Source organism: Mustela lutreola, chromosome 7 (genome assembly GCF_030435805.1).
Source record: "Mustela lutreola isolate mMusLut2 chromosome 7, mMusLut2.pri, whole genome shotgun sequence".
Taxonomy (NCBI): domain Eukaryota; kingdom Metazoa; phylum Chordata; class Mammalia; order Carnivora; family Mustelidae; genus Mustela; species Mustela lutreola.
The window spans coordinates 144,937,308-144,951,170 of record NC_081296.1 but is presented as its reverse complement, the minus strand read 5'-3'; the positions used below and the strand labels follow the sequence as shown (position 1 = coordinate 144,951,170).

Here is a 13,863-nt window from a genome sequence, read left to right as displayed (position 1 = left end):
GATTTTGGCTTAGGTCATGATCTCAGGGTCGTGAGATTGAACCCTGGGTTGGGCTCCACACTCATACAGAGTCTATTTGAGATCTCTCTCCCTCTTCCTTTGCCCCTGCCTCCTTGTATATGCATCTGTGCTCCTCCTCTCTCTCTAAAATAAGTAAATCTTAAAAAATAATTTTTTTAAAGTTTTTTTTAGTTCTCTGAGACGGTACCCACCCCAAATTGTGTGTCAGCCGGATTGTTCACATGTTCAATTTTAACATATACTTTCAGGATTCCAACATGTAAAAAAATAGAGGAGCTGTATATATTGAATTTATAGACCTTTTGTTTAGTTACTATGTCATATTGAGTCTGAAATTACGTTCTGTCTTTTCTATTTCCAGAGGAAAGTAAGAGGTGCTTTGTTCTTTGTATGCCAAATTTAGAATGTACAAATAATATTTCTATGAACATTAGAAGTGAAACTCTTGATCACCCATCCTAATAAAGGTTGGAGATTATGTTTTCAATACTAAGAAATTTAAAAACCAGTTTTTAAATCAGAGATTCTCCCACTGTCCCCAGCCTAAACTCCTTGCTGATTCATCGTCTGGGATGACAGCCGTCAGCAAGGAGCCCCATTAAAACAAATCCACGGAGAGCTGTACCATGGGAGGAGTTAGGGCTTCCCATCTAGGTCAGCCTAGGTTAAAATCCTGGCTCTGGGTCTGTAGATGGCCTTGTGCAAATCTTTATGATCCTGTGTCCTTGTCTGTAAAACAGGAGACTTACTAGAATGAGTGGAAATGTAATGAAAGCATAGTTCCCCAATATTCAGAAAAAAGGTGATATGATGATTGTCATTCATGGAGAATATATTATATTCTCAGATCATGGAAGCTTCTCAGCATTACTATGCAATGTTTTTTGTTTTTAGAATTAGAGGAAATCCCCTGCCCTGGGGAGGATACCATTTTCCCCAAATATAAATGTTATTAATTGAATTCTTTTAAAATTGCAAAACCGCGTAAAGATAATAGGAGTCTTAGCATTACCCCAAGAGGAGGTGAATGAAAAGTAAGGCAGGCATACTCAACTTGTTAGAGTGTGGTGTAGAAAATAGAGTAATTGTTTTGTTAGAATATACTCCACAGGGGCACCTGGGTGGCTCAGTGGGTTAAGCCTCTGCCTTTGGCTCAGGTCGTGATCCCAGAGTCCTGGGATCGAGCCCCACCTCGGGCTCTCCGCTCCACAGGGAGCCTGCTTCCTCCTCTCTCTCTGCCTGCCTCTGCCTACTTGTGATCTCTATCAAATAAATAAAATCTTAAAAAAAAATATATATATATATATATATATATTCCACAGGAATCAGGATGAGATTGGCTGGGGCTTTTCTTTCCAGGAGGAAAAATGGACAGAGACTTGAAAAAGAGGGAGGCAGTCCACGTGAGCACCCACTGCGTGAGCATCTCTGCTGTGGTTTGCACTCTCCTGCCCGGCAGAGAGTGGGCTTTGTGGAACGCTGCCTGGGCGTGTGGAGAGGCACACTGTTGGTAGGGAAGGGCCTCACGTGCTGTGCTAGGAGCGTTATCCATGGGCAAACTTGGGAAAGCCAGCTTTATTTGCTCTTGGTTTGAATCTCGCTTTGAGGATTATGATTTGAGTCTGAAATCCTGTTGGGAATGAATTCTGTGCTGTTGCTGTCTTCATATCCTTCCTAGTGACTGGCTTGAAGCCTCCTCAAATACCTGAAATACTCAGAAGACTCAGAGATGAAAATAGGACATTGGACTTGCCAACATGGAATTTTGCAGGACGCTTTTCCCCCTGAGAACAACAGTTTGGTGGCCTTTAAGTCTTTTCATTTAGATTGTGTAAATGAGTGGAGGGAATCTTAGGTGGCAGAATCTAAGACTGAGGAATGAGTGTTCTTCTCAGTGCGTGAAAGTATATGGGATTTGTGCTGATGAGGTTTTAAAGAGTGTTTATCCTGAATGGACTTTTTTTTTTTTTTTTTTGAAGTTGGATATTGATGGACAGATAGAGTCTATTCATCTCTTCCTGTCACCAAGGCAGGTGCACTTGCTCTTGGATATGTTAGCAGCTATTGCTGGACCAGGCAAGTATGACAATAGGCAACTCTGTTGTTATTTTTATTTAAAACTTTTCAGATTCTGTGATTCCTAGCTAGTCGCTTAAAGCTACTACAGAGCTCTGATTAATATTAAATAGTGGTAGTTCTGCTTGACTGGGACATGAAGTTGCTGTTGGTATTGGACAAGTGGTTTTGGGAGAGAGATGATTGATTACTTCCAAATTTAATTACTGTTTTCCTTTCCTTTCTATACTTGTAGAAAATTCTAGCAAAATAGGGTTAGCTAATAAAGATAGAAAAAACCGACCCATGCAGCAAGAAGAAGAATATCGAATTCAGATGGAATTAAACCGGTATTATTTGAGAAAAGATTCCCTCTCAGCAGGAGTATCTTCAGAGCAAAGCTTTTATGAGACAGAATCTGCTCGTACACCTTCTAGCCGTGGTAAGCAACTGAAGCATTGACACGAGATTCCTATGTTGTCAACATAGAGCAAAGTAAGCCTAATTTGGCTGTGGTGAAATGGAGTTTAGTAATGAAAGAACAAAAGATCGGAGCTCTAAGAAGGTTTAAATTTGTAAGTTGATCTAACCATAGCGTTACAGTGATGCACTGGCTCACGTATCCTTTTTTGATTGTGTAATCTCATTTTGTAAATTGTGACTTTTTTTCTTTTTTTTAATTCTAAGGACAGTTTACAAAAATGTAGACTTACACAAAAGATAAATTGTGGGTAATTACTCATTTTGTCAAATTCTTACATACCTATATAATGATTGACAGGTGCTCTTAAATGGAACCCTTTTTTTCCTACTCTTCCATCAATTACATGTAAATAGGGTCTTTATCAAATTTACTTTGCATTTTTACAGGTGTTTTGGAATGTTTAGCATGATACCTTAGTAAGAATCCACTTAAGTACAGAATTAAATTGAACTAAATAAGTTAAAAACTAAAAAATTAAAGTCTACTCAAGAAATTTTGGTCATAACAAACTTCATTTGCATGAGGGTAAAACAACTTCCAGAAAGAGTGAAATGTAAACAGAATTCTAAACTAATACATTCAGGTGTTTCTTTTTTTTTTAATTTAAAAATGCTGTATTTATATGAAACCAGAGATTGCGAGATGTTTGTACTATTTTAAAGTTGGATTTTAACTTCTAAATTGTCATATGACTCTTAAAAATACACTATGTAGTTCTGCGAATCTTAAGTTAAACAAACAAAAAACAGGTTCACTGATAGGAGAACATAAACTTTGTTAACTTGTATTTGGTTGAGCATTTTTACTATGCCATTTATGTCTTGGATCCTCACAAATTACCCCATCAGAAGTAATGTCAATTGTAGGGCATCAGTGTACTTCAGAGAATCTGAAGAATACTCTATTAATGTATGTTAACTTACTTTAAAGACCTGAATTATACAACTGACAAGGTTTAATTCTGTCTAGAAGAAGAAGTTTTCTTCTCCATGGCCGATATGGACATGTCCCATAGTCTCTCTTCTCTTCCACCACTGGGAGACCCTCCAAATATGGACCTTGAGTTATCATTAACTAGTACATACACAAATACTCCAGCAGGATCTCCATTAAGTGCTACTGTGGTAAAGTATTTCAATTTTGTTCTATTCTTGAAAAGTGGCTTCTGAAATTCTATACTTCATAATCATGTGATTTAAAAAAATTGTTTTACAGCTTCAGCCAACATGGGGAGATTTCCTTGAACCTCATAAAGAACAGCCAGTGAGAGGGTCCGCATTGCCGTCTGACCGAGTTCACCCGCCAAGTTTACAGAAGACTTGTAAGTAGTGTAAGACCCTTATGGGGTCTTACCTATAATTTCCCATAATTTACCCCATAATTACCCCATAATTTCTTACCCCATAATTTCCACTGGAATTTTAAAAAAATGAAAAATCAAAACAAATTGCTTGTTTCTAGAAAATGCCTTTCTATTGCTGCTTTTCTTTCCCTTCATGTATTTTTTTTTTTTTTTTTTGATCTAGACCATTTAATAGAAAGAAAATGTGAAGCATAGTTGAACAACTCACCATGAAGTATCAAAATAGTTGCCCATTCACGGTAGTCTTTGTGTAGTTAAATATCTTTAGTAAAAAGTGCACTGCAAGTTTCATTTTATTACTGCAGTTCAGGAGTCTAAATCAACCATCAGTACTTGTTCCATTGTTTACATTTTCCTTGAAAGAGAACCTCAGGCCTCTTCTTCGCAAAAAGTTTTTAAAATTATATTTTATTTTAATCTATTATGTATTATTTGTGTCAGGGGTATAGGTTTGTGTATCATCAGTCCTACACAAGTCACAGAGCTCACCATGGCACATACCCTCCCCAGTGTCCATCACCCAGCCTCTTTATCCCTCTCACGGCCCTCCCTTCCAGCAACCGTCAGTTTGTTTCCTGAGATTAAGAGTCTCTTAATGGTTTGTCTCCATCCCTGGTCCCATCTTGTTTCATTTTCCCCCTCCCTTCACCTACGATCTTCTGTCTTGTTTTCTCAGATTTCTCTTATCAGGGAGATCATATGATAATCGTCTTTCTCTGATTGACTTATTTCACTCAGCATAATACCCTCTAGTTCCATCCACGTCATTGCAAATGGCAAGATTTCATTTCTTTTTAAGGAGTGCATAATATTCCATTGTAGATATACACCACATCTTCTTTATCCATTCATCTGTTGATGGACATCAGGTTCTTTCCATAGTTTGGCTATTGTGGACATTGCTGCTAGAAACATTTGGGTGCACATGCCCCTTTGGATCTCTGCATTTGTATCTTTAGGGTAAATACCTAGTAGTGTAATTGCTGGGTCATAGGGTAGCTCTGTTTGCAACGTTTTGAGGAACCTCTGTACTGTTTGCCAGAGTGGCTGCACCAGCTTGCTTTCCCACTAACAGTGTAGGAGGGTTCCCCTTTCTTTGCATCCTTGCCAACACCTGTCGTTTCCTGACTGGCTAATTTCAGCCGTTTTGACTGGTGTGAGATGGTATCTCACTGTGATTTTGATTGTATTTCCCTGCTTCTTCTCTGCAAAATTTAATTGAACAGACACAAAGGCTTAAAGGAAAATTTGGTGAGCAGCTTTTGGGTTAATCTCTGACTTTTCCAATCAGTTTTATTAATGCAAAAACTTTTGTTCATATGTTTCTTTTTGACACTTCAGGTATCAAGAACCCTGGATATCAAATGTAGAAAGATAACAGTTTATCTTACTTGTTTAATATCAAATATCATTCAGACTGTTCTGTGATCACCTGCTTTTTAAAACTAACACTTGAGTAATTTCTTTATAATTTTGATGTAATGGATAGTTTTTAAGTATTAAATGTTATGTCTATAATTTTAACCTATGTGTTTCAGCTCTTCCATCTAGATCTGTTTCAGTGGATGAATCCAGGCCTGAACTTATTTTCAGACTAGCTGTGGGAACATTTTCCATTTCCGTGCTTCACATTGATCCTTTATCACCACCTGAAACGTCATTGAACCTTAATCCACTGACACCTTTGGCAATAGCTTTCTTTACCTGTATAGAAAAGATTGACCCAGCAAGATTTTCAACAGATGATTTTAAGTCTTTTCGAACAGTATTTGCAGAAGCTTGCAAACACGATCACCTTAGGTAAATTCTCTCATGTTTATTAATGATGCTTGAAAAAGAACCATATGGGTGCTTTTTTATCTGCCTATTTCTTTTTTTGATTCACATTTTATTTGTAAATGAGGGAATAAGTGAGGTTTTCTTGCAGTGCTACAAAAATGTTTACCATAGAATCTCTTACTCAGGTTGCTTGGCATGTAAAACTATTTGCATATAAGATGAGATAATCTGGAGTTTTCTCTGCTCTTGACAATTTTTAAGATTTTTTTTTTTTTAATTCATTGGTTGGAGAGCACACACATGAGAAATGAGCAGGAAGTGGAGGCAGAGGGAGAAGCAGACTCCATGCTGAGCTGGGAGCCCAAAGTTGGGACGCGATCTTAGGACCCCAGGTTCATGACCTGAGCTAAAGTCAGACGCTTAACCTACAGAGCCAACCAGGCACCCTTGACAAGTTTTTTGGCTATATTTTGCCAGTTAAAATATTGGCACCATTATAATAAAAAAATAGTTCTTTTTGTCACTGGCTCAGCAGAGATGGCAATGGTGCTGAGAGTGGAGTGGGCTCATGAGAAGGGACATGGACACAACATGACTCCCATGCCATTGTCTGGAGGTGGGAGAGGGTACCAAGGCTGATCCTGAGCCTGGAGGCTGTATTTTCAGTTTCTGCTTTAAGAAGTTAAAGCCATCTGGGGGGACCTGGGTGGCTAAGTGGGTTATGTCCAGCTCTTGATCTCAGCTGAGGTCTTGATCTCAGGGTTGTGAGTTCAAGTCCCAAATTGGGCTCCATGCTGGGTATGGAGCCTATTTAAAAACAACAACAACAAAATTTTATTTAAAAAAAAAGAAAGCTGGGGTGCCTGGGTGGCTCAGCGGGTTGGAGCCTCTGCCTTTGGCTCGGGTCATGATCCCAGGGTCTTGGGATCGAGCCCCACGTCGGGCTCTCTTCTCCGCAGGGAGCCTGCTTCCTCCTCTCTGCCTGCCTCTCTGCCTACTTGTGATCTCTGTCAAATGAATAAATAAAATCTTTAAAAAAAAAAAAGAAAGCTGCCCACATAGCCAGTGATTCTTTCATGGTTTGAGTCCTAATAGATGAAGAGATAATTAAATTTGTAAGTATAATATTATTAATATTATTAATATGTATAATATTAATATGCTCATGTTAATATGAAAGTTTCTTTTGATTATATTTTATGTTAATGGTTTAGGCACATATATTAGTATTTTAAGAAAAGTTTGACCTTTTGGGGCGCCTGGGTGGCTCAGTGGGTTAAGCCGCTGCCTTCGGCTTGGGTCATGATCTCAGGGTCCTGGAATCGAGCCTCGCATCGGGCTCTCTGCTCAGCAGGGAGCCTGCTTCCTCCTCTCTCTCTCTGCCTGCCTCTATGCCTACTTGTGATCTCTCTCTGTCAAATAAATAAATAAAATCTTAAAAAAAAAAAAAAAAAAGAAAAGAAAAGTTTGACCTTTTGATTTTGTTTTGTTTTCTTTTTTTTTGAAGTGTTAAAATTAATCCACAGAGTAGTTTTTATATATAGCTGAAGAAACTCTGCAAGCTAGGACCATAGTATTTATAATTAAACTGTAAAAACATTTGACAAGGGGGCGCCTGGGTGGCTCAGTGGGTTAAGCCGCTGCCTCCGGCTCAGGTCATGATCTCAGGGTCCTGGGATCGAGTCCCGCATTGGGCTCTCTGCTCAGCAGGGAGCCTGCTTCCCTCTCTCTCTCTCTGCCTGCCTCTCTGCCTACTTGTGATCTCTGTCTGTCAAATAAACAAATAAAATCTTTAAAAAAAAAAAAATTTGACAAGGTTTCAAATGTCTGCCAGTAGGAAATACAACAAAAGCAACAAAAACAGGAAGATGACTTTCACTTGAGGTCCACTGACTGAAGGTTTTGAAATATTGCATGAAGCTTTTATTAAAGATTTTATTTATTTATTCGACAGAGAGAGAGATCACAAGTAGGCAGAGAGGCAGGCAGAGAGAGAAGAGGAAGCAGGCTCCCTACTGAGCAGAGAGCCCGATGTGGGGGCATACATATATTTTACAGATTTGAAAGTTTTTTTTTTTTTCCTTCACTGCAGTGTAAACTTAAAGTGTCAAAGAAGGGAAGGCATTGTTGGGAAATAAATACATTCTGGATAATTTCCTATCAGACACTGCTTTCTTAATGTCAGGGAATGGGCAGTTTGAAGCACTCTTTCTGGTTAATACACTTAGGTATGTTAGTTATTGCTAACAACTTGAACTTGTGTTAATAAAGCACGATTATCCACCTATTGTGACGTGTACTATTCTTTGACACATTGGTTAACCTAGAGGTATACTCTTAAATGCTTCATTTTCTGTAATAGATTTATAGGAACTGGCATGAAAGTGTCCTATGAACAAAGACAGAGACCAACTTCCCGATATTTTAGTACTGATATGTCCCTTGGGCAAATGGAACTCTTGGAGTGCCTGTTTCCAACTGATTCTCATTCTGTTCCTCCTCACTACACAGAGGTAAATGCTAGATACTTTGTCTTTAGGATTATTCTTTAAATCTGCCTTGCTTTTATAGGGTTGTATTTACAGTATTGATTTTATTTAAAAAAAAAAAAAGTATAGGAAGTCACAGAGGAAGGAAGTGTGCGTGTGTGCGTGTGCACGCATGTGTGTTTTGTTGAAACATTTTAAAGTATGGCATTCAAGGTCATTGTAAGAGTCTTAGAATTTTTAGAGTTGACTTGTTTCAGAGAAGCAGACAGGTAATGGGACAGTTGACTTTATTTCACTAACTTTCTAGGCACTATTAACTTCAGAAGAAGTCTGTTAAGTACTGAATGCCCATAGTGTGTTAATAAGCACTGTTCAAGGACAAGCAAAATGTGTTTTGTTCATTTATTATTAGTCTGATTTTTTTCCAATTTTAGAAGTGTGTACTAGAGAAACTTTCCAAAGCTATCAAGATAACATTTATTGCTGTTACTTTGCCCTTGTACATTATTTTATTTTCAGATTACTTTCTTAGGCATTAATTCACTTGAATTCTCAGTACGTTCTGCAGATGAGATACTAAGTATCACAGAAATTAACTTGTCTAAGATTTACATTGCTTGTGAATGACCAAAATGAAATGTAAAATCAGCTTTCCTGATTTCAAAAAAGTCTTTATACCATTAGCATCTCTGTTAATTCGTGGGATGAATTATAGTTTAAGATCTTACAATTAACTTATTTCTGTCCTTGTTTGTAAGCTTTTAATGTTCCATTCCAAAGAACGAGCGGATTCCCATCCCCCTGTGTGCCTTCAGCTTCATTATAAGCATTCTGAGAATAAAGGACCCCAGGTAAGAAGCCTCATTGTGTGCTGCCACCTGTAAATTTTCATTTGATACATATTCTGTGACAGTCATACTGTTGCCACTTAATCTTGTAGTAGTGATCATGTTAATGTTTTCCTTTTTCTTTTTTTAAAGGGTAATCAAGCAAGACTAAGTTCTGTACCTCAGAAGGCAGAATTACAGATTAAGTTAAATCCTGTGTTTTGTGAGCTGGATATCAGTATTGTGGACAGGTTAAATTCCTTGCTCCAACCACAGAAGCTTACCACAGTAGAGATGATGGCTTCACACATGTACACTTCATACAATAAACATATTAGTCTCGTAAGTATTCAGAACATTACAAATACTAATTCCAAGTATAGCTTGCTAATGGGCTTAGTAGGATCATTTCTGAATTTAAGTATTCTCAATAGATTAAATAGCATATAGTATTAAAACAGCATTGTTCATAATGAAAAGATGGAGACTTTTATGTCTGGATGGCAGACTAGCTGAGTAAGTTTTGTAGTAATATTGAATGAAGTTTTATGTGGCCATTTTGAATGAGGGTTATAAAGATGGTGTAGCAACATGAAGAAAGCTTATGAAGAAGTATTAAGAGAAAAAGTGAAACCTATTTTTCCACATAAACTTTTGTCACAACTGTGTAAATAGAACTGAGGTAGAGTGAAAGAATGGATAGAAATATACCATTTGGTAGCATTGATTATGTTAGAGTGTAGAATTAGACTTCCTTTCCCTCTCTCTGTATATCTGAATTTTATAAATTATAATTACATTATCTGCACAAAATTTATTCAGACATTCAGTCAACTACCTGGTCTACCTATAAAATGTAGCCCCTATATTGTAAGGTACACTTTTGAAAGTGGGAACATAATGTATGCCGTTGTGTTATCGAGCATCACATTTAGATCTGTCTACTGCATGGTGTCTCTGTCTCTTGTCAGATTTGCAAGAGATGTGTTAGGAATTTTGGGCTGGAATTGGGCGGGTGGGGGGGGGGTTCTTAGACCAGGAACAGACAGAACTTTGGTTAAAAGAAAATGGAAGAGCTATTTTTCTACTTACTTGTTTCCCCCTTAATTAGTGGTAGGTCTTCACATTAAGTCACATTCTTTATTTTTTGTTGTCATCAGTTACTTATATTTCAAGTTCTGTGGGGCTAGCATGCATACATGCTGTTAGCCATAGATGTACTGGGATGATGGTTAGTCTCTTGGGTTATTTTTGCTGAAGAGTGGGGGATGGTATTACGGAGTCCAAGAGGGGAGAGAAAGAACAGGTGTGCTGAAACTCCCAGTCCAGGATAAGAAAGGAATTCCCTAATCCAGGAGGTTAGACACTGATTCATGAAAGAGTGTTACCACCTGTAGTGTACTCTGGGCTAAAGCTTTATAAGCTTCAGTACATTTTAGAAAAACAAACTCCCCCCAAACAGAAATAGACTTGTATTTGAAGGGCATGTTCTTTGACCCTTTTGTTGCAACATGGCTTTGAGTAGAGGGTGCATATGTGTCTTGGTTTCTAAGGGTCGTTTGATGGGCTCATACCCTTGGGTTGGATGGGAGCAGAGTGAGTCACTTGGTGAATATTTAGAACTTAGGCTGTGCCAGGCTCTAGGCTTAGTCCTGGAAATCTAAAGTTAAGTTGGGGATGGGCCCTGGCATTTGGCATAATCTATCTTATTTCCCATCAAGTCTTTAGAATAGCATGTTGGTAGATAAAGCCTTCAGATTGAAAGTTGAATTGATTTTGAACTGTATTGGATTTATTGTAACCTAATTTACATGCTGTTGTTTTTTTAGTCTATAGTAAAATGTGCATATCTATAGTGCCTGTGTCTTTGTTTCAGTTTTTATTTTGATTGATTGACTTTCACTTACTTGGTTTAACTTTTGCCAGTTATTTGAAGTTTTATCAATAACTATTGCGTTATAAAATTTCATTACACTAAATTAATATGGTAGTAGTTAATTTGAGTTATATTTTAATGCATTATACTGAATGAAGAGTAGATATGATTATGTATATTGTAATGTTGAATATCCGTGTCATTTATGTTCATCTAACTTGATGTTTTGGCATATTTTTGATATTTTGTGTTTTAGCACAAGGCTTTTACTGAAGTATTTCTGGATGATTCACATAATCCTGCAAATTGTCGGATATCAGTACAAGTTGCCACACCAGCGTTCAACCTTTCTGTTCGCTTCCCAATACCTGATCTTCGGTCAGATCAAGAAAGAGGACCGTGGTTTAAGAAGTCACTTCAGAAGGAGATCCTTCATTTAGCATTCACAGATCTAGAATTTAAGACTGAATTTATAGGAGGATCAACCCCGGAACAAATTAAATTGGAACTTACCTTTAGAGAACTAGTGGGTAAGATGGACTATGCAGAGCCAGAGCAGAAACAAGCAACTGCTGCTCAAGGAAACATGAAAAATTCTATGGCAGCCCCCAATATAGACACTGTTAGAAAGCAAGAGAAATGACTTTTTTGCAGTATTGTATACCAATATGTGATAGAATTAATTTTTTAAAAAGTTGCTAAGCATGATTATTTACTCTATTAAAATACTTACTTTCAGAAATTACGTGGCAGGGGAGATACCATGATCACAAAGGTGGTTTTCCCACGGTGAGGCTTGTCCATTGCACTCCGGATGTGCTGACCCCTGCAATTTTCCCAAATGTGGGAAACTTGACTACATGATTTGTGGTAGTGGGGGATTGCGTTCGTGCTTTTCCCTTAAAAAAAAAAAAAAAAAAAAAAAAAATTTCTACAGGGGAGTAGAGTGCTTTAGCTTACCTTTTTTTTTTTTTTTTAAACATTTTATTTGGGGTGGGGGGAGCATGAACAGGGGCAGAGGCTAGAGGGAGAGGGAGAAGTAGGCTTTCTGCTGAGCAGGGACCCTGACACAGGGCTCCATCCCAGGACCCTGAGATCACGACCCAAGCCAAAAGCAGACACTTCACTGACTGAGCCACCCAGGTGCCCCTTTAGCTTACATTTTTATTGCCACCTGACTCCTTACTTGTTGTAGGGCTGAAAGTAACCAGAATTTCTTGAGTTCCACTCTGTGTTAGGTACTGTACCAAGCATTTCACATGTGTTACTGGTTTTCTTTCCTCATCATTGTTATGTTAGACTTATTATTTCCAGTTATTTTTATCCTTTATAAGTGAGGAATCCATAGACTTAAGAAGAGGTACCTTCCAAGACCACGTGGTAGTAAATGGCAGAATCAAGATTCAAACCAAAATCTCACACTTGAGGTTTCAGTCATCATACTAATCTCTGTTGATTTTTCTTTGTAAAGCCTGTTGACAGCTTTTCTGTATTTACTTTTGTCATCTGACAGAATATATATTGACTTAGGGTAAACCAGGTCTATGTGGAACTCTGGAAGATTCTGACATTTCATTCTGTCGTTCCAAATCAGCTTGCCTCTGCCACTATACCCTTCTTTTTTTTTTTTTTTTTTTAATATTTTATTTATTTGACAGACAGAGATCATAGATAGGCAGAGAGACAGGCATAGTGAGAAGGGGGAAGCAGGCTCCCTGCTGAGCAGAGAGCCCGATGTGGGGCTCCATCCCAGGACCCTGAGATCATGACCCGAGTGAAGGCAGAGGCTTAACCCACTGAGCCACCCAGGGACCCTGCCACTATACCCTTCTAACCGCAAGCTCCCCTGCCACCATATCCTGCTTCTCAGGGGATAGGCTGCAAAGTATTTTTTCCCTTGTTCTGAGTTTTACGCATCTTTAGAGATATTTATAATTGATGTGATAGTGATGACTTCATGAAATGGACTTTAGGAGTTGTCTGAACTTCTCTTATCTACAGTGGGAAGAAACGTTATTCTAGAGGAAAGTCATTCTGTGTGAAATGGACAGACAAGCATACATAGGGTTATCGTGAGTGGAAGTAATTCTTCCAGTGCTTAGTACAAGACACTTAAGAAATATAGTTATTATCTCTATGTTCCTATAATTGCATAAACTTTGATGTAGAATAACCATTCAGTGGCAGTACGTGGCAACTGCTGCATTTAGTGTGTCATGATTATGTACCTGACATAAGAATTGGAGTTTGAACAGAAGACATCATCTTTATCTGCTCCTTCTGTCTCCTCACATGTATCCATGAAATAGGAACAAAAGAATAAGTGCTGTGCAACCTAATGTTGCCCTGTGTCCTTTCCTGTGCAACTTAATGTTGCCCTGTGTCCCTGATTCAGAAGATCTTTGCTTATGTTAGGAGGAAGCTATCTTTAAGCACTTGAGAAGAAATGCACTGTAGTTAATCAGTCTTGTTTTACTAGGGTCATTCCAGGAAGATAAAGGAGAACCGTCTGTTAAGTTTTTCCATGTGTCTAGTGGAGTAGATGGAGATACAGCATCTTCAGATGATTTTGACTGGCCACGGTGAGTAACCAGGTGGATATGATAGACATTTAATGAGATTATCCTTTCAAAAATGCTGTGGTACTTTTTTTTTTTTTTTTTTAAAGATTTTGAGAACATGTGTGTAGTGGGGAGGGGCAGAGGCCAAGGGAGAGAGAGAATCTGAAGCAGACTGCACATGCCAAACAAGAGCCCCACACAGGGCTTGATCTCAGGACCCCGAATCATGACCTGAACTGAAACCAAGAGTTGGTTGCTTAACCGATTGTACCACCCAGGTGCCCCTGCTGTAGTACATCCAATCAATGTTTTGGCACTCAATTTAAACTAAAAATACTCAGCCCTGATGAGATAACACAGAGAGAGTTGGACAAATTAAGTTGACAAATCCAGTGAGGGTACTACTTT

General features: G+C 38.3%; 1 protein-coding gene and 1 non-coding gene across 3 annotated transcripts in view; both read left to right on the top strand.

The window, feature by feature from the left end:
* ATG2B (autophagy related 2B) overlaps positions 1 to 13,863 on the top strand; it is an 85,077-nt gene that overhangs the window by 27,214 nt on the left and 44,000 nt on the right. The window contains exons 7-16 of one of the 2 annotated variants that reach the window (XM_059183047.1): positions 2,001 to 2,097; positions 2,333 to 2,518; positions 3,533 to 3,684; positions 3,776 to 3,881; positions 5,462 to 5,723; positions 8,065 to 8,215; positions 8,950 to 9,042; positions 9,172 to 9,360; positions 11,151 to 11,424; positions 13,374 to 13,476. In XM_059183047.1, the coding sequence (XP_059039030.1) occupies positions 2,001 to 2,097; positions 2,333 to 2,518; positions 3,533 to 3,684; positions 3,776 to 3,881; positions 5,462 to 5,723; positions 8,065 to 8,215; positions 8,950 to 9,042; positions 9,172 to 9,360; positions 11,151 to 11,424; positions 13,374 to 13,476 (1,613 nt within the window). Of the gene's footprint in view, positions 1 to 2,000; positions 2,098 to 2,332; positions 2,519 to 3,529; positions 3,685 to 3,775; positions 3,882 to 5,461; positions 5,724 to 8,064; positions 8,216 to 8,949; positions 9,043 to 9,171; positions 9,361 to 11,150; positions 11,425 to 13,373; positions 13,477 to 13,863 lie in introns of both variants that reach the window. The other variant, XM_059183046.1, reaches the window with a different exon arrangement.
* On the top strand, positions 11,633 to 11,796 carry LOC131837733 (U1 spliceosomal RNA). The gene has a single exon (XR_009356323.1). It is a non-coding gene; the product is annotated as a U1 spliceosomal RNA (small nuclear RNA).